Here is a 21,082-nt window from a genome sequence, read left to right as displayed (position 1 = left end):
TTAAAGGAAATTAAAATAAATTGTTTACAAAATCACATAATAATCATTTTCCTATTAAACAACATTACTAAATAAACAGATTTAAAAAAGATATGCATATTTTGCATCAATATGCTTGTCAGTGAGTTTTTTTTTAAAAAAAAATAGAACTAAAAAATGCCAAAAGTGTTCTTTTTTTGTTACATCACCTAAAAAAGTGGAATAAAAAGTGGTCAAATGGTTGTATGTACTCTAAATTAGTAACAGAAAAGAAGGCACAGATCATCCTGCAAATGTTCCACACAGAAGTTATTTTTATGGATTGTGGGAAGTAACAATAAGTGGAACGTTCTTAACATGGTGGAGTAGCTTAGAAGTGAGGTTATTCTGCCTCTTGCCAATTCTTACCCCCCCCCCCCCCCCCCCGAAGAAGCAGGAAATCCTTCTTTTACATAGAGATGAGCAGTGGCAGCAATTTTTTTTCATATTCATACCCCTAGAGGCTAAATGAGCTCCTACATCTTACTAAGATGACGCAGGTAGCCATCAGGGCAGGTATTTCAACATTTTCTTTTTAGTTTTTACTTTTTGGCCTATTCCCCCTTAGCTGGAATCTGATGACTTGCTTTCAAGTTAAGGTTTGCTGCAACTGTAATTTCAGTCCTATCAAGTTAAGCTTTGCTACATCTGTAGCATTACTTATTTTTCTGTATTTGCATGTATCTACATACACACACTCCAACAAATGCAGCACTTCCTGTGGAAGGGACACTACAATATGGATATGCACAGGGGCAGTAATAAGTATTATCTGTGAGCAGCATTCCAGAATATGCCACAACTATGTGAATACTGTAAGTCAGATAACAAATCTGGGTCTAGGAAGTAGTGGACACTGTATATATTATATAACTGAATAAGTAAAACCTGATTTCCTGATTTTTGAATACATGAGAACAATAAAGAGTGTTATGCATGTGCATGTGAATCCGTAACTCAGCTACTTCTATTAAACAAGCTAACCATGCAAGGTAATAGGCTGCTAGACAATACACAATAATAGTAATAAGTGACAGCACTGTGTTACAACATGACTCATCCACATAAGATTTATGCATTTCATGTATTTTGGAGCAATGAAGCCAAGGCTTACCTTTCCTGTAGGCCCACAGGTTTCATCTTAAATGGGGAGGGTCCTGCAGAAACTGGAAGTCTGAGCTCAAAGGTGCCTGGGCACTGCGGGTCCACAACAACATTCACAGCTTTGGGGATATGTTCAGGATGAACCATACTGTTTGAATGCTTTGCCTCTGACTGTGTAGGCTGAACCGAGAGCGGCGACAGGTGTATCTCTTGGTTTTTTTTGTCCTGACTCAATGAAAACTGGATCTTTTCTTTTAATCTGTAGAGTACCTACAGAGATAGAAACTAAAGAGTATCAACAATTTTCTCCTCCTACTGTATAAACAAAGCAGAGCAAACACACACAAAAAACCAAAGCCCTGCATTCAGTAAAAGCTCCATAATTTGTGCTGTGGGAGGTTTGTTTTCTTCATTGTAAGGTTTAATTCATTGTTTCTGTTTATAAATATTGAATATGGCCATAAATTTGGCTCGATAGAACGCCTTGTTAGGTTGGTGCTGGGCAAAAGTGGAAAAACATATATAAAAACAACATAGCATTTACAACTGAGTAAGTAAAGTATTATTCTATGTTTGGTATATAACTGAAATGTACATCCATAATAAATAATAGATTTGTAATTTACTATGCTATGTATGGTATGTAACCTACACGTAACCCCTAAGCAAAAATAATAGTCACACGAAAAAGTACCACAAAGATTAAATAAATGATAGTTATTTAATTCTTAATATAAAATCCAAGTGATTCAATTAAAATGAATAAAATTACTATGAAGGGAGGATTGTTGTGGAAGGGAGGAAGGATCGACTAGCCAGGATGAAATAATGATGCAAGAATGGTACACACGTGTTTGTAGTTATATATTATATTCTATATAACATTTAGAAAAAAAGAGCGGATCCTGTCACAAGATAAGAGTGAAATATAGAGTTATAGGAAAATGTCTACTTTTTGCATTACAAATTCCTATTATAATCCTATCAACATCTGAATAATAATCTACTCTAAACCCAAGGGCGTACCTCTAATGAGAAGAAGTGAGTATGACAGCCCAGGATAGTGGTGACAGCTCACACTCTTTCACAAGTATTACCCGGTCACATTGGATCTTCAGTACAAGCTTTCTTTATTGTATACAGAACACTACGCGTTTCAGAGCTAAATGCTCAGGTGTAGCTCTGAAAGGCATAGTACCCTGTATACAATGAAAAAAGCTAGTACTAAAGATCCATTGTGACCAGGTAATACTCGTGAAAGAGCGCAGGCTGTCCACCATTTTCCTGGGCTGTGATACCCAGTTCTCCCAGTCTTTTCTATATGGCCATTTATATAAGTGTTCATTAGAGGACATTATGAATCAATTACATAAAGGGGAGCAATATTTATGACAGGGAGAGCAAGGGGCATAATATAAGGGGAGGGGGCAATTTATTAAAGGGGTTGTCTGGGATAACTACTTTTTTTAATATGAGGTCGGGAATGGTGAAGAAAAAAAAAAACTTACTCACCTGTCTTTTGTTCTCTGGTATTTCCCACCACTGTCTGGTTTCTGCTGCTCCAGTGTTTTCTTCTAGCGGGAGTCCTCACCGCATATGACCCGCTGAGACTGCTGACATGGGACGTCACAGTGCTGTGGGAACTTTCACTGGAAGAAAACACCAGAGCAGCAGAACTGGAACATCCTGAGAGACATCGGAGCACCTCTAGCCTCATATTAAAAAAGCGGTTATCCTGGACAACCTATTTAAGATGGCACTTGGGCTTTATTAAAGGGGTTTTGCAGCTCATTTTTATCCTTAAAACAGATTATCAATAAGAAATCAGTGCCCCCCCCCCCAATGAACTGTATGAAGGGGCCATGGCACTTGTTTATATCACACACTGTCTGACCGTGACCGTGTGATGTAATTACAGCCATGTATGGGATGAGGCTGTAGTTACATTACATGGCCACTATGAGATAAATGACGCTGTGTAACATAGAACACGGTGCTTACACAGATACCAAAGTTCATTCAAACAGCTGTTTAGTGGGGATCCCAGATATTGGGATTTTTTTTTTTTTTTTTTTGATAACCTGGAAAACCTTTTAATTAGGAAACACCTGGGGCAATATTAATAAATGGCACCATTTAAACAAGGTACACATGGACATTATTAAAAATGTACTCAGGACTTTTATTTATTATGGGTGTGTTATATTATATATTTTATAATTGGGGTAGCAGCATGATGGGGGCTTTGTGTAGGTGAGCACAATGTGTGACAGGTGCCTTGAAAAGTGAAGAGCCCAATATGTCTGTGTTGCAAACTTTACAGAGACAAGTCACAGCTGCAGATGGCTATGGCGGACCAAAGGGAAGAGAAAGGAAATGTAATCAGTTACAGTCAGAGACATTACCTGTAAGCCACTAAATGTTACTGCACTGTAGTCACCTAAATTGTCTGTAGAGCCCCTGTAGAGCCGATATATACCACTATATGGTCACTGTATAGTAATAATATCGGTATACCTAAGTTGGGGGCGCATTTGGACGGATTTGCCCCCCTTATGCTGAGTCCTTAGCTATGTGTCTGCTCCTAGGCTATGCAGTACAGCTCCTGCGATCTCCCTGATCTGGATCCCTTTTTATGCCCCCTGGATGTAAGGCGTGTCCCCACTGGAGTCTGGAGCTGTAGAAACATGTTCTACTATGGAGTGACAAATCACATAGTGCCTGAATGGACTATGCCAAATGTAAATTTTAGTAGAAGAAGGATGATGCTATGGGTTTGTTCTTCAAGGGTTGGCTGAAGCCCCTTAGTTCCAGTAAAAGGAAATCTTATCATACAGCTCTTATGCAGATTTATGAATCGCCATGGTTACAGACTACATTACATAATCATAATAGTTATATAATCCTATCATTATTGATCCTGCAGTGTTACTTTCTTCCATCTGCCCCTATTATTGCTAAGGGGGAGGAGGATAGAAAAAGTAGATGGAGCAGGGTAACCTATACCTGCAGCATGATACTACACACAGGGTTTGTTTGCCATCTTCAAAGGTCTGCATAAGGGCTGTAGATATTTTATGAAAGACTATCTGAAAAATTGCTTTAGCTGTACATATCCTAGAACGAGCTGAGAAACTTTAAATCTCAAGACAAGCTTATTTATTACTATATTGTTACTAAGGCCTAAAACACTAGGTCACACTAAAACATGGGCAGTGGTTCCTTAATGTTATCCAACAGTGTAAACTACAGAAAAACAATGCTCAAAACTATGGTCCATCTCCAAACCTAAGCACAATAGATTTAATTAACTTCCAGAACAATACTTGTATTCCGTGTTTTGTCCCTGCTACAATGTTATTGTTTAACTGCCTTTTAGTATATAGAAGGACTAAGCATGCTGTGTTTTGTGCAATGTTTTTAGTTTACTTGTGTATGTAGGTGGAAGGTACGCCTTGCAAACTGGATTTATTATGTACCATTTGAAAGCAATCGCCCACTGCATGGCAATGGCTGTGTTGTTCATTCAGTACACCCAAGTCATCCTCTAACTACAGACATCATGCGGCTTAGGATGGTCTATTTTTAGATCTCTGTCTTTAACCTTTTCAGGTACTTTGTTTTTCTGTAAAGTTGCACAGATGTTCACTGAAGTAGGACTTCTGAGAAGTTTCTTTGGGTTGCCTAAGAGACATAACCACATGTTGCTCTCTGGATATACAATTTACACAACTAAAGTGCATACCTAATGCAAAAAAGTAGTGTAAGATTAGGTTTCCATGTAATGAGGCTTACAAAAACAAACCAAGTTAAAAAAAAAAAAAAAAAATATTTATCGGGGATTCTGGTTGGGCATGGGCCGTAATGTTTGGCTAACAGATGACATCAATGACATACTTGTTAACATACCTCGGAAGGGAGTAAAGAGCTCATCATTTTACTTGAACAGTTTGCTTTGCAACATATGATATAACAGGTGACACATATAGGAATCCAAACAGTATATATGACATGGTGCAAGTTAAATTTTTTATGTATTCCAATGGCAGTGTTGTAGAGATACAACTATTAATAGTGACTTAGAGCAGGTTGTAGAGTGTAACATTGTTTGGGCGTAAGGTGAGACTCAAACAGTCTCTTTGTTCATCTGCTGGGCCAAGTTATTATTAGTTTATACAGTTTACCAGGGAGATGGTAACACATGGGTCAAAATGCTTTTGTGTCAAGGCACTTGTCTGTTTATTAAAAACAATCATATGCCTATAAAGTATATAAAGGGAGATGGCCGCTAACTCGTCAAGCTTAGACACAAAGCTTATCAATATTTCATCCGGAAGCATAGCAGATATTACATAACTCCTGGAAAGGTAATAAGTACAGACAGTCCACAGTATATATAAGTATCGATTTGTGAATACAAAATGGAGCCTCTGGACACACAATAATTCACACATAGCTTAACAGTACCATATAAAGGCTTTCTGATGCAAAAGCCGAGTCTCTGATCGTATGATATCTCAGTTCCTCTTGTAACCACTAGTGGTTACAAGTAGTTGTGTAATCTTCTCATAAACTTGACTCCTGTTTGTGTGTGGTCTGGTCTAAGTTACTATGAACGCCTCTGTAATGCATTAGTATGAGGGAATTCTCTAATCTATGACATGTAGCTGTGTGTTATATTCTAAACTCTCCATTCTTCTTTCTTTGTACAGACTTCCAGAAATAATAGAGTTTTATCTACTTACTTAAAGTGTCACTTCCAAAGTGGTCCTCTGCTAGACTATGATATCTATAGTATCTTGTGTGTATAACCCATATGTTTACCTCGATGTACCAGCGGAAAATACTGTCTGTGAAATCCATGTGGAGTTGACAGTTTTCAAGCATCGTCATTAATTGTGACAAACAATCTCCCATTTATGAGAAAGAATCGCTCTAGCGTCTTATTAGTTACTTGGTAGAAATATAATCTTTTCTCTTGTGGGTTCTTTTGACTCCTGGCATGAACAATAAAATCCGACCTTCACCTTTATCAATTGTCACAACCCTGTTGCCTCCATAGTGCTTTTGTGTTTTCATTGGGGACCAACCTTCACCTATATTATCACTAGAACAAAGTGGCAGTAAAGCACTGTCTCAGGAGGCGTTCACACTTACGCCCTGTGCCATTCCGCGGGATTTCCGTCCTCAGCCCGGGCGAAACTGGACAGGGGATGGCTTCCCGGTGGTCAGCTTTAAAGCCTATTCATTTGAATGGGTTTTTAAAGGTAACCACTGGTGTCCATCTGCGGTCTCTGTGTTTTTTTTCGGCCGGACATATAGTTGGACATGAAGTAGGGAGACATTTGCACAGAGAAATGTCACATGATGCTTTCAGTAGAGTTTCCTCCAGTGCAGATGGTAGAGGTGTTCTAGCTACCTTTTGTTGATTAGTAGTGGTCCCAGCAGTCCAATCCCCCTCTTATCATACAATAACAGCCTAACCGAAAGATAACAATCAAGGGACAATCCCGGATAAACAATCTGAATAAGGGCATAGACCCCCAGATGTGATATCTTTTCATTTGCTATAAATGTGCTCACACTTAACTAAGATCTCATTTGACAACGGACCTCAATTTCCTTTTAAACTAATTTAATACGTGATGTAAGAATCCTAAGTAGACTGCAATTTACAGCACAGCCACTAGATGGCCATCCTGAAAGGAGGGGCAGAGGAGAAGCATTTTAAACTCTTCTGTTATTAACACCTGGGTAAATATTGTGAAAGCTTCCGTCTGTACATCTGTCACAATATACAGTATATTCTAGTATGCAGACTGGTGTCCTGCTTCATATTCTGCTATAATCTTGGACAATAAAAATATTCACCTTCACTTACATCTTAGGCTGCATTCACACAGAGTAACGCCAGGCGTCATTTGTGTGTAATTTGTGTGTAATTTGTGTGTAATTTACTGCCGTCATTTACGGCCGTCATTACAATGACGGCCGTAAATGACGGCCGTAAATGACGGCCGTTTTTTCCTATAGAACTCTATGTAAACGTTTTATGACGGCCGTAAAAGACACACAAATTACACACAAATGACGCCTGGCGTTACTCTGTGTGAATGCAGCCTTAGAATACATATCACCATATTTATATATACTGTATACAATATAAGGAGCTATGAATACAGGACTTTAAATGAATGCTCCTTTCTATTTATATTACATAAACTTATATCTGTCCATGTCTCTAAGACTGCTCAGAATTTCCATTATTCACAGCCGGTGGATAGGGCCTTGTTCACATTAGCATTGTATGATATCTTTTTACATGGATTTCTTCATGGATTCAACATATAAATGTGCTCACCCTTAACTTAGCTCTCATTTTACAACAGATCTCATTTTCCTTTTAATCTAATTGAATACAATACAATATAAGAACCCTCAGTAGACTGGATACATAGGAGGATATATAGCCTATCATTTTATTATAGCATATCAGGCTGTTCATCTCATGGTATATATATATATATATATATATATATATATATATATATATATATATGTATAGACTTGTCCAGCTAAGATGAAATGTAAGGAAGGGCATATCTACAGTATATATCACACCAACATAACTCGAACAGCTAAGTAGAACATTACAAGATATGTAGAAAAATCAGAATTAGACATTTCAAGTAATTATTTGATTATAGAAGCAATACAGTTGAATGACTTGTAACAAAATTTCTAATAAGCAAAAAGATTCAGATCGCACAAATACAAATAAAAGGATTTTGCTATGACGTATCAACTATTTATGTGAAAAGTCTTTATATCTGCAGATAGAAGATGCAAACAGGGGGTTCAGGACTTCTTTTGCCACCTAAACTGGTGACACACATCTTGCAAAAGTGTTGTTAATATCTATCCGGAATTCAGGTAGAGCAAATGTATAGGTTTACATTACACGTCACAACTTATCTCCTGCAAGGAGGGGCAGAGGAGAAGCATTTTAAGCTCTTCTGTTTATAACACCTGGGTAAATATTGTTGTGAAAGCTTCCGTCTGTGCATCTGTCACAACATACAGTATATTCTAGTATGCAGACTGGTGTGTCTCGGAAAACAAGGATATTAACCTTCACTTACATCTTTTAATACATATAGCCATATTTATATATATTGTATACAATATAAGGAGCTATGAATATATGACTTTAAATGAATGCTCCATTCTGTTAATATTACATAAACTTATATTTGTGCATGTCCCTGTTCTCCAATACTGCTCAGTATTTCCTTTATTTACAGCTGGAGGATAAGGCCTTGTTCACACTAGCATTATGAGTTCTTGCCAAAAGAGACAAAACAAACTGCAGATTCTTGGGGCTGCTTATCATACTCAGGAACTTGTTATTCTTGCATCATGTTTAAGAGTAAGAGGTTTTTTCTCTATAATGTCCTTAAGGTCTCTTTTTAGAATCTGCTTAAGGGCATTTTCAATGGACATCATAGCTGCAGGAACTTGTGGGATGAACCAAAGATTACATAATATTTATGCCCATTTAGATGACCATACCACAGGACCTATTCTAAAGCAAGAAAACCTCAAGAAGGTTCACATCACCCACAGAATGCCATACTCAGCAAATTTCCCCCTCTTCAAGGGCCCTATAACAGATTATGATGTATTATGGTCTGCCTACTCCCCCCCATCTTTTTTACAGCACAGAATAAAATCTAAGTTTATTGCAGTTGATAATGGATCCATCCTATTCAATGTGAACAGAGTGTTAGGGCGGGTTTACACTTGCGCTCAGTCTCCGCTTTGTTGGTTTCCATTTTCTGCCGACATGACAAAGTCCTGCAAGTCCTACTTTGTGTCCGGTTATAAAAAAATGGTTTCGCCACGGAGACCAGAAGACGCTCACGGGCGGACACTTTGCAAACCCATTCAAATGAATGGGTTTGAAAAGTGGCTGCCGGTTTCTGTCTCCTGTCCAGTTTCTCAGGCAGAAAACCGAAACCTGAAAGTGGAGACTGGGGCGCAGATGTTAACCCACCCTTAGTGAAACACTTTTGTCCCATGCACACAGGGCAATCCAAATCAAAAAATCAGGTCCATATATTGACCAGATATCCCAGCCTAAACCCAGTCAGGAGACTAGGACTCCTTACATCAGTATGATGGGTGATTCTGGGTGTCCTTGTCTGCCCACAGCTTCACTGTCCCGACTGTATACAGTATAGTGAAGTTGCGGATGGGCAGTGACACCTGACTGCACAGATCACTATGAGGTTAGGGATCCCTGTCTTCTGACTGGGCTCAGACTATGAAATCTAACTTATGTAAGGAACAGATTTTCCAGTTTGACCCTCATAGTTCCTATAGTGCAAAAAGATCATGTGGAAGCTTGAAGAATACAAGCCAGCTGTATAACATTGAAATATACAGTGACTCGACAAGTATTCAGCCCCCAGCACATTTTTCACATTTTGTTGCTACAGATTCGAAACTTGAAATACATATGATTTTTTGGCCTTAGTCCAAGTTATCATTCACTGTAGCCAGATCAGTATGAGCAGTCCAGGGAAGTATTTCATATTCACATAATGAATTATGGTAAAATATTCATGAAAAAAATCATCAACCAATAATGGAAAACTGTTATGTCAATATGTGTCTCAATGACGGCCGTAAACTGGGTAAAAAAATTTTACTCTGAAGATGTAAAAATCTGAAAGAATAACTATTAACAATGTAAGGGAAGTATATAGAGCACAAGACTGTATGTTGTAAGCTGGTAGCATATGGCAACCCTGTATCCAGGGAACTCTTCAGATAACTGGAGTGATTCTTATGACTTACGTCTTTTATAGGATATACTTTTACCCATACAGGCCTAGCATGGTTGAGGATTTCTGATGGAACTGTATGAGGAAATAGCCCATCCAATACAAACATTGTCAAACTGTTGTAAAAAGCAAAAGAGTACATCTCGCAACCAGTTTCTTGTAATGCTGTGTAAAGCCTGAAACGGCCTTTATCCAATATCTGGCCACTATTTGGAAGGAAAGCGACTGATAACTAGTACAGTTATCTAGTACATATAATACATTACTCCTGCCATCATTGTTTCCTATAATGTAGGTTTGTAATAAAAAGCTGGTAATAGGATTTGATGACCTTTGAACCAGTAACATTTGATACACAACCATCACAAACTGGAACTGTCCATGCTTGTGGTTAACTAAAAATGACCTAATATGTTATAAAAACACAGTATCACACTGAGACCATGTTCACATCTGCATCAAAGTATCCAAAGCAGATTCCAAAAATCACATTTTGCAAGACGAAATAGCACCAAACTTTTCTATTTTGTGTTGCAAAATGAAAGATTCCATAATGGAAACCCGGTGAATCCGTAAATGGGTCGGCAGGTGGTTTTGTGTCTATTCTATGACCAACAATCAATGTTATTTTTTATTTATTTTTCTAAACAGAACAGAAAAAGAGGGGTACAACTTAACCTAATATTGTCATCATATGATGTATAGTTTACAGGTATCAGCCACTTATAGTACATCTTACACTTAACACACACAGTGACTGTCAATCATAAACCAGAGTACAAGTGGGGCATTACAGCCAGTGTTATAGAATAAATAAATGTATAACTCACCATTAGGCATGTGACGATTATGACAAATGTGCTGAGGAAGATAACAATCGTGTAAAATCCTTCTTTGGTCCATATCTTATCAGCCTCATGTTGTCCCTGCAGAACATTTTTCTTCAAAATAAAGACAAAGGTATATTTATTGAAGAACCTAAGGCAAATGTTTCTGACATCCTATAAAACTCCTAGAACATCATGCACCGCACAGGAGCAGGGCCAAAGAGTGAGGTCTCTTAGACAGATGTAAGGCTAACATCCCCTGTAATGCTAAAATAATCTTCCCACACAAGGACTGTGGTCAGGTCTAACTAAAGCAAACACTGTAAATGTTTTCTTAGAAATCACCTGGCCCATCAAGTAGGAGGGTGCTGTATTCACCTGTGCGCGGAGGAAAGAGTTAAATATAATCTTTCATTTGGCTTCTCAGCCCCTCCCTTGTACTCCCACACACTTGTGAATTTCATATGACCCTTCCCATTTCCCCGCAGGTGGAAACACTTTCGCAGAATGAATTGTTAAGCACAAAGGTTGAATTGAGCTGTTATTATGTGTTCTACGTATTCCATCCACATGGTTACTTGTGGCTCATTCACACAGAGACTGTCTGATACTCTTGTGAGTGTTAGAGAAATATGAATGGGGGATATATCCACCTCAAAACATGGAGCAGTTTATACCCTAAAAGAACACAGATCATTCATTATATTACAACTGAGGATGGATTGAATAGACTGATATGTAACATTCTGAGTATGTTGGGGCACATTTGCTATGGTAAATGCACCAGAATTCTGGAACAAATTGCACAAAAAATGGTATACATGCCACAAGTTAGTATTGGTGGTGTGGGGAAGTTAGCTCGGTAGCAGCAGTGGTGCAGACCCAAACAGTCAAGACAGGGACCCAAAATATGCAGCAAACTGGTTTATTTAGAAAAAAAACTGGAAAACAAATAAACCTTCACTTCAGACACAAAATAAACAAAACAATACAGCTTTAACTCCAGGCAAACACAAAATAATAACCTGCTCGTCTGAGCAACTAACTAAACAGAATGGATAACCAGCCACATGAACAAAACAAGCACAATATTGTCTCACCGGACTCAGAGTTACAGGACAGAACCCTACACCTCCTTTCACCTCATGAAACTGTACACAATGCAGGATGTGCAGCCATTTTCTGGCCCAGTAAAAAGCCAAGGATCTACACCTGGGCTGAGGCCTACTCCAGATCTGCCCTGGACCACACATATGTCAGAAACCTGGGGCTGATATATCTGGACTCCAACACTCTGCCTGTCACCTTCTCACAACAGATATCAAATTATCAACAAAGTATATGGGTATATAGATCCCTATGTGGCACCCTAAACCGAATAACACATGCTTTCTATTCAGACAAAACTGGCTTCACTTTCTTTTTATGTTGCATATTATGTTGTCAGCAATATAGTTTATATTATTGCACTTTACAAAGCATTTTTCAGTTTCTGACTAAAACATATTTCTAAATCATCTGTAAGTGTGTAAAATATATAATTTCACTGATAAACACAAAATTATACAAACTTCCCGTTACATAACATAGTACTCCCCTTCACAACCACAAAGTAAGGAGAAAATATAGCAATAGTGTCAGGCTCTTGACTTGTTTGCTTGGCTGTGGCAATGGCTTAAGCTCCTTATTATTTGTAGTCTACACTGTAGGGACATGCAGGACTTTGTGTCCGGCTAAAGAGACCGGTTTTCCCGCACACAGGCAGAAGGCCCACACAGACGGTCACCCTTACAAACCCATTCAAGTGAATGGGTTTTAAAACTGACCGCCGAGTTTCCGTCCCCTATCCAGTTTCGCCGGGGCTGAAGACGGAAACCTGGCGGTATGCACAAACTGGACAGCGGGCGTAAGTGTGAACCGCCCCTAAGCTTCTAAGATTATCACTTGAAGTAGCAGTAGAGACTATGGGTAAAAATGATCCTTGCTGAGAATATTTACTGCAGCAGAAATAGCTGTGTGAAGAGCATTGACGGCTTCAAATACTTGAGCACAAATACTAGAATAAATAAATGGATTCTATTGGATTGGACAAGATTTCTCAGAGTTCCAAAATAGTGAGTATTCATTTTGGTGGCTGACATTGTTATACATACCCTGCTTGTGTTTTACTGCCAGATTGCTATGTTCTAATTCTTGCCCTTTTGTTTCTATAGAAATCTAAAAACAGAATTTGCAAAGAATAACTTCATCTAACTAGTATGAATGACTGGAAGATTCCTGAGATATTTGCCAGCCTCACTGGGTATGTTGTCCCAAGGAGCTAAACTTTCTAGTTTTCTGCGTACTGTGCTCACTTTCTAAGTTTCAGATGATTTTTTCTGGTGTTACACGGACTAAAGGATAAATTAGATGATTATATTCAGTCCTGAAAACATGAACTGCGTGACCACAAAAATTCTCAGTCTGACCATGGCTTTGCTGAACTGAACTCATTGCATCATAGTCATCTGGTCTGAATTGCAGTAGGCCAAGTCATAGCTGTTAATGGGCTGAGCTACCAACAGATGAAGTGAAGGACCCCAGGACAGGTGAGTATGGCTGTTTGTTAAGTTTACTCACATCCCCTAAATCTTTGCTCATTATACTCTGGAGTTTGAGAAGACCCCAGATTATAATAATATCATTTCTGGTTTCGATCAAACAAGTTTGTCCTGAGATGAAAAAAGCAGGTGAACCCTTGTATATTTGGTAGAAGGAATGTCATAAGGTTTTCCCATCTCTAGTATATTTCTTCCAATTACAGATTAACATGGAGGCATCATAACTTACAGGAAATGTATCCAAACGTTTAGGCACTTTACAACCACGGATGGAAGTGGGGTCTGCTCTACACTTCCTCTTCTAGTCCTCTGACTTTTTCCAGAATGGTGATGTTCAGTTACAAAAGAAGGGGCTTTCTGTGCACAGTGGGGTCTGTTGGCATGGGACTACCTATTTTGGCCTTATTACCAGTAACTAACCTATAGCGGGGATGGTGAACTCTTACAAACTTCTTCCCTCAACTGCAGCCTGCCACCGACTAACTGGAACATGTCCAAGCACTGTCTAAATGCTAGGGCTGTCTAGCAACAAGAAGCTCCACGCACCTTCAGGAAAATACAAAGCAGGAGCTACTCCCATTTACATAGCAGAAAAGGATCGGTTAACATAAAGCTGTATAAGTGCAAAAAACATTAAACTACATCAACACAACAAGGCTTTACATCTAGCACTGGCCCTTTGGGGGACACTGTAACTGTATGTTCTCGTAGATTGTTTTTTGTGCTTTTTAGACTCTGCAGATACTTAGTATACCCCACAATAAACACAACATGACTCTCTAGTGAAGGCAGTTAGTCTGCACTACAAATGTCATTTTCAGGTATAATATATATTCTAATGTCAATACCAGAAATGTTACTGTATGGTAAAGAGATAATTATAATGTACAACTCCCTTGAGACGCTGCTTTGTTTATTTATACCTTGTTACTAAGGTTCCCCGATGTGTCTTGTAACTTAATACTGTATGTTATGTGAAACCCAAGATGAAAAATGTCAACATTTCAGCCATCAGTCTATGATCATAGAATGGCTTAGTTATTAGCAACAATAAACGGATATAAAAATTTAATGAAGCTGCTTCATTACCTTTATGCATCAAGATAAGGGCATAGTAAAAAGTGGGCTCTCATATGACCTTAAGGACTTGTAAGATCTTATATGGGCTCTTATATGCTATTATGCAGTTTATCCTTGTCAAAAAATTGACTATAATCTTAATTGTTTTGGAACGGTTCCCACACTGACAGCAAAGGGCCCCTGTGCAAACAGTTTGTCTTGTCTTTCTCCCTTCAACAACAAACATGCTCAAATATATAATATCCCCCATATTAGGCACACTACTGACACATTAGAAATATGATGCATGATTTCTACTCCCACACACCCCACAAACAAACCACTCATACATAAAATACATAGGCCATATTCACCGAGTGCAGCATATCATAAGCAGATCTTGATGATCCTAGTGCAGGATTTGTCTGATTTATGACCTTCTGCCGGGCAGAAGTGGTGGCCTGAGGCATGAGCAGGACCATCACCTGGCCACAGTCATCATCCTCTATGGAGTAAATAACAGCAAAATCAGATTAGATTTCTGCCTGAATGCAAGGACGCCAGGAGGATGTCCCTCATGATGATATTATATCTAAGGTCATCATAAATGTCTAAAGTCATCATTATTCTATGATATAAGAAGTGATGATTATTGCAAAAATATCTGTGCATTAATTTGATCTAGAGATGACAAGTTCATCTCCATATTTAAGACTAGGTTCACATCTGTGTTGGAGTCTCTGTAGGATTCCGCCTAAACTTGGCAGAGAGAAAAGTCCTGCAAGGTCCAGGGGGTCCACATGGGTAACCACTTTTTAACCGGACAGACGCTCCATCTTTCAGGTCCCCATGTGGACTTAAACAATGGAAAGCTGAATAATGGTGTGAACCTAGTGTAAGCTGAACATATATGTAGTTATGCAAATTCTACATTGGGAACTACCTAAGTGTTTTTTTTTTGTTTTTTTTTATTGATAGCTAATATAAAATAAAGAAGAGAACACCATTTCATGGATGTACATGGTGAAACATCATCCGCATTCTCATCAGTGGGAACAAGACCCCTATTGATCACACACATATCACCTACTCTATGTATGGTTGCAATCTTGGGACAACACCTTGGAACAGCTGATTTAGCCATGTCCTGTAACCATAGATGTGTCCACCATTAGGTTAGCTTAAAATTGGTTATGGACTCCAATTTCTCTTTATATAAATGCAATAAAACATTGTGACATGCTGGTAAAACCCTTGACAAGCTACAATTCACAAATACTTGGTGACTGAATAGAGAAATTGTAAGAGCATACCAAAATCATGTATTTCAAAAGAGCTGATCTTTTCCCACCAAAGATCTTATAATATATTAAGTCCACAGGATGGGTAAGGAAGGACACATCTGTACAATCGCAGCTATATGGTAGCTATATGCTATAGGAATGCTATATACACTCACATGCATACACATTACTATATAATAAACTTACCTCAGGAGAGACTTCAGTTATTCCAAAATGGGCCAATCTTTGGTGCAGTGTGTGCAGATTGAGCGAACGTAGGACCTCGGCAGAGGGCAGGGTGTCTGGAACACCTATCTTTTTGTTCAATGGGGAAATAAACAGCTCAACACAGTTCTTCTTTCCCTGAGTGAGAGAAATATGACTTAGCTTCCTTCTTAAGTAACCGTTAATAACCAAAGGCAATTGCAACATACAATTATGAAGTATACACAAATGTATAATCCCTTAGAATTTGACATGAAGGAAATTAGTGATACTAAGGTGTTTGTTAGCTGCTAAATGTCAAATAATTAGTAAGAAAAAAATCTATATATTATGATAACTATTAAAGTAGTGTGTCTTTCCAGACTGACCAGTATAAGGAACTAAATGAATCCCCTAGACCACATGTCACTTTTCAACAGAAAGAAGAAGTTATGGGAATCATAACAAGTTTTCTGTATCAAAAAACGTAAAATAAACCATGGCTCTCTTTCTACATATATACTGTTGGTGACCTTACATTTAGACGATTGATGTGAACTTGCTGTGGTATGAGGCCTAGAGCTGCAGCAACTCCTTGGCGAAATTTCCGCAGTAGTGTTGTATTTAGCTTGTTAACATCCATTTTTAACATCTGAAACAAAACAGATTAAGATTCAGTTGTAATTAAAAAAATAAATTGATATGAACGATTTATATGCATTAAAGGGAGTGTCACCAGATCCCAGCATATCAACCCAGCCCACAGATAAGCTATTTGAAGCAATGAGGGAGTTTCCATTATCCTAAAGTAATATGTGGCAATAATCTCTTTATTCCAAGGAATTTATTTGGATATTGACAAAACCAGTGATATCTCGGCAATGAAGACACCGATTCACAAGGTAAAATCAATGCGTAATTCAAGCGATCCTGACCTGTCAATCTGTGGGCCTGGGTTGATATGCTGGGTTCTGCTGACAGGCTCCCTTTAAAGGATGGCAAGGAACAGCAGTTCTTTTTTGAGCTTGCTAGTAATTTTATTTATATGCAGTAATAAGATAAGATAAGATATTCCTTTAATAGTCCCACAATGGGGAAATTTCAGTGATACAGTTTCATAGATGGTACAGTAGTATATAACAAGAGAGAAACACATAGAAGCTCATGGCAGATAGAGAAATCCTAGGAATCATAGCAACTAAAAAATAAAGAAACACAGACATACTGCAGGATCATTTAGTTCTCTGTGCGGATTGATGTTAATAATAATAATTATAATAATAATACAGCCGACTTGGTTGTAGGACACGAGGAGGGGGGGTCACAGCATGTGGATATAACAAGCAGAAATTTTTGCATAGGTGTGGGACATATGCAGCTATCATGATAACATGTGGCAGTTCCTTTGGTAGGTGGTGAGATCTCCTGCTCACAGCTGATAGTTCGGTATCTTGCATCAGCACTATTGTCCTTTTAACCACAAAAAATGCCCCAATTGTCCTTCATCACAAGCCCTCCTCCTCCTGCTTACCACAGTGTTCTACTGCCCCAAGGAAGTCAGAGACCATCCAGGTATACAGGGTGCTGCTCTCTTGCCAAGCTTCCATAACTCCTGGGGTAGGTGGGTGATGGTAGGTTCCCAGGTTGTAACAGTGTCCCACGTGTCCACAGTAATAGAAAGAAATACCAGTCAGCTGTAGCATCTTCACACATCAGCAATTGACGCCAGAAATCATCTCCTTGAACGAAGAAGTCCGCATTTCCATGTAGGTTTCTCTTCCATGCCGCATGTTGAGCCATGCTGTCCTAGCTGGGGGGGATGGTAACAGGCACATGTGGAAACCAGCTGAACCAGGTCTTGAGTCCATGCTTTACAATGGAAACAAAAGGAACAAAAAACTCCACAGGGTCTTCCATTCGATTTATAGTTGCTAAATTCATAGTGCTAGATTGCTTGGTTACCGGATTCTTGAAGATATAGAGAAAAATAGTGAAAAAGGAAAGAAAAAGTTTGCTCCCAGCTTGGAGCAAATGAGATCCATATAAAGTTAACAGATGAAAAATATTATACACCCAGTTTGCACGTAACATGTGGCAATAGATTCAGATATAGAATATCCAATTAAGAGGTTGGTTCATGAATAATAATAACAATAATATTAATAATAATCAATATATTGCAACTATTCGGGCAGGCCTGCACTTTGTCAAGTCGAGCATGTCCTGAATGAAATTAGCTGATGAGGACAAACCAAGGAAGAATCCAGGCATGAGGTCTGTATTACAGGGGTGGATGGGACAGAGGCAGTATGATAAAAGAGGAGTGTGCTGCCTGTCTACTGAATAGGAAGTCTGTCAGCAGTAAACTGGTCATAAACCTTGTACAGGTGATTCTACAGTTTCTATATATGTCTCTGTTATACAGCTATGGAGCCCTATTATCATGTAAATTGTCGTTTTATTAATTTGCAAGCCGAGACTAAAGCCTGGGCAAGCTATGGCATAGTCCGATATTAGAAAGGCTTTTAATGCTTTACTGGCCATCACATATTTGCCATCATTACCCAGATCTAAAAGGACCCGTTCACACGGGGCAAGAGGGGGTGGATTGTGGCACTGAATCCTCCTCAAAATCCGTCCCCTCACAATAGAGGTCTATCCAGACCGCTAGCGTTCTTTTTTCTGCTAGCGGTTTGTTCCCACTAGCGGAAAAAAGAAGCGAGCTGCTCTTTCTTCAGGCGGATTCCGCGGCTGAGTCAGCCCGAGCATCCGCCTCACGGCAGCACCCTCCGGACTAGGCCCATTCATTTGGGACTACTCCAGAGCGGGAAGCCGCGACTGTTGGAAATCCGCGACTGTCGGAAGCCGCGACTGTCGGAAGCCACGACAGTCGCGGCAGGCGCAGTTTGGTCCTATTCTCATGCGGCTTCCCATGCCCCGTGTGAACGGGGCCGAAGGCTACCAAGAGACGTGTACAAAGGAATATTGAGTATTTCTCAAATGCAATTGAGGTTATTAAGAACACCTCATACAATACAAATGCCTACACCTTTTAACTCCTCCTGGAGGCAGTTTTTTTTTTATTTTTACTTTTCTGTTTTTCCTCCCTGCCTTCTAAAAGCCATATCCTTTAATATTTCTATTCACATAGTAGTATGTGGGCTTGTTTTGTGGGTAAAAAATGTGTTTACGAATGACACCATTCAATATTCCCTTAATAGAAAGCTAGAAAAAAAATTATAAATGGGGAAATATTGAATTACTTATTTATTATACATTGCAAGTTACCTTAATTGTGTGGGTTAGTATGTTTGATTTTTTTTTTCTTATTGTGTTTTGCAGTATAATGACATATTACTGCACTTCTATCTTTATGTGGCTGGTGGCAACAATCATTTCCGCATGCAATTGACCATGGCATCTATGTGATGAACAGCCACCATCAGTGTTGGCTGTTACCTTGGTGCCTACTGTAAAATAGAATCAACACACGCCCCATATAGAGAGTGTTTAGTTCCCAAGCGCTCTCCATATCAATCACCTGACATGCACGTAAAATGTTGGTAAGGGGTTAATATTTGCTCTGACTCTACATTCTGGTATTGAGGATGTAAAAGTAATGTGATTGTATGATGAGAAGACCAAAGAGTAAAGCCCTGTCTATTCACACCATTAGACAAACCAAATTAGTATTTTACTAATAGAAATCAGTATTTTGTTACATGGGTTTTCTTGAATTGGAATATTTATGCCTAAAATTACAACAGGTAATTACAACAAGTCATCAACATCACTTACAAGGGATAAAACCGCAATACCCTGAAGCACCTCTAGTATGTAGACAACATGCAAGTAGATGGACTAATATAAAGACTGTAGAGGCTGTAGAATAGCTTCCCTTCAAACAGTTGAGAGGATGGGGTGCTGAGGGTCAGGTGTCTAGTCTGACATTGATGGCCTATCCTATTGGCCTTCAGCATTTTAATCCTAAATAAAAACATTGAATGTAATTCCTTATGAATTCCAAATTATTATTTTTTTTTTTACAGTTGAGGCTCTTAGAAAACGTAGAAGATGGGAATTACTGGCATATTGAACAGTACCAGATATAACTCATATTTGACAAGTAGTAAATTAGTTGATACACTTTATAATATCGTATATAACAAGTAGTAACAATACACATTTGTACAAGCCATATGCATGAGATAACATTCAGAATGCAGAAAATAAAGACATTACATACAGTATGTTTGACTACAATGTTACAAAGCTCGACACACCTTGCTACTTCTTTTCAAAGATGTACAGTAATAGCAACGTATATTAGTGTCTGACACAGGTGGAAAAACAGGCAAGTCTTACCTTTTCTGTTAGACCTTCACTTATTTTCATTATAATGAGATCTATCAAGGTGTGATGCTAAACCTTTCTGTATGAAGCTGTCTCGCTCCCGCACTCCTTCTGGTTCTACTGCAATACTCTGAACACCTGGCTTGGGAGAGATGATGACACTTTCTATAAATTGTCTCGCTAATTATCCTTACAATTTCCAAGCGGCTTCTGCCTCTTCTGTAGTGGTTGCATGTTACAGCTAAAATGGAATAATATTGTGGACCTATATGATACATAAAATGATACTGCCAAAATAAAATCCCTAGAGAAAATAATCTAGTTGACAGATCCGGGGATATTAGATTGAAATGCAAACGTGCAAATTGTGTGAGCACAAGGTAACTGAAATGTTGCCACTCACCATTCAGTTTGTGAGATATTTTATGTATTTTTGCATGTTTTAAGTCATTTTTGTCATTGATATGCTGTACTAGGAAGTATTACACATCAGCTGTTGACAGATGAGATGCTGCCTGCTTTTGTTTCCAGAGAGATGGCAGGTTCCATATTTGCACTGACTTGTTCCCTTGGGTAACCCATCACTCTTTGATTATAGTTGTGTTTCATACAAGTGAAAATTCATTTATTCTCTCCTAACCATTGTTGTAGAATTTGTACTGGAGGTAAATAGATTACTTCATGATGTGATTTTTGACTATTTAGCTATTTAAATTTTTTTTAAAATGCAAAAGCTTTTTGGTCTTCTACATGACTTCAGTGATGATTTGATCAAATCCAAAACT

General features: G+C 38.6%; 1 protein-coding gene across 1 annotated transcript in view; it reads right to left on the bottom strand.

The window, feature by feature from the left end:
* The window catches only part of PTPRR (protein tyrosine phosphatase receptor type R), a 113,860-nt gene that overhangs the window by 40,107 nt on the left and 52,671 nt on the right, over positions 1-21,082 (bottom strand). Inside the window, exons 3-6 of the mRNA XM_075274418.1 lie at positions 16,483-16,596; positions 15,948-16,103; positions 10,802-10,912; positions 1,133-1,392 (exon numbers count right to left, since the gene is read on the bottom strand). Coding sequence (XP_075130519.1) covers positions 1,133-1,392; positions 10,802-10,912; positions 15,948-16,103; positions 16,483-16,596 — 641 coding nt within the window. The remainder of the gene's footprint in view (positions 1-1,132; positions 1,393-10,801; positions 10,913-15,947; positions 16,104-16,482; positions 16,597-21,082) is intronic.

Source organism: Leptodactylus fuscus, chromosome 5 (genome assembly GCF_031893055.1).
Source record: "Leptodactylus fuscus isolate aLepFus1 chromosome 5, aLepFus1.hap2, whole genome shotgun sequence".
NCBI lineage: Eukaryota > Metazoa > Chordata > Amphibia > Anura > Leptodactylidae > Leptodactylus > Leptodactylus fuscus.
This window is presented reverse-complemented; position numbering and strand designations above follow the sequence as displayed.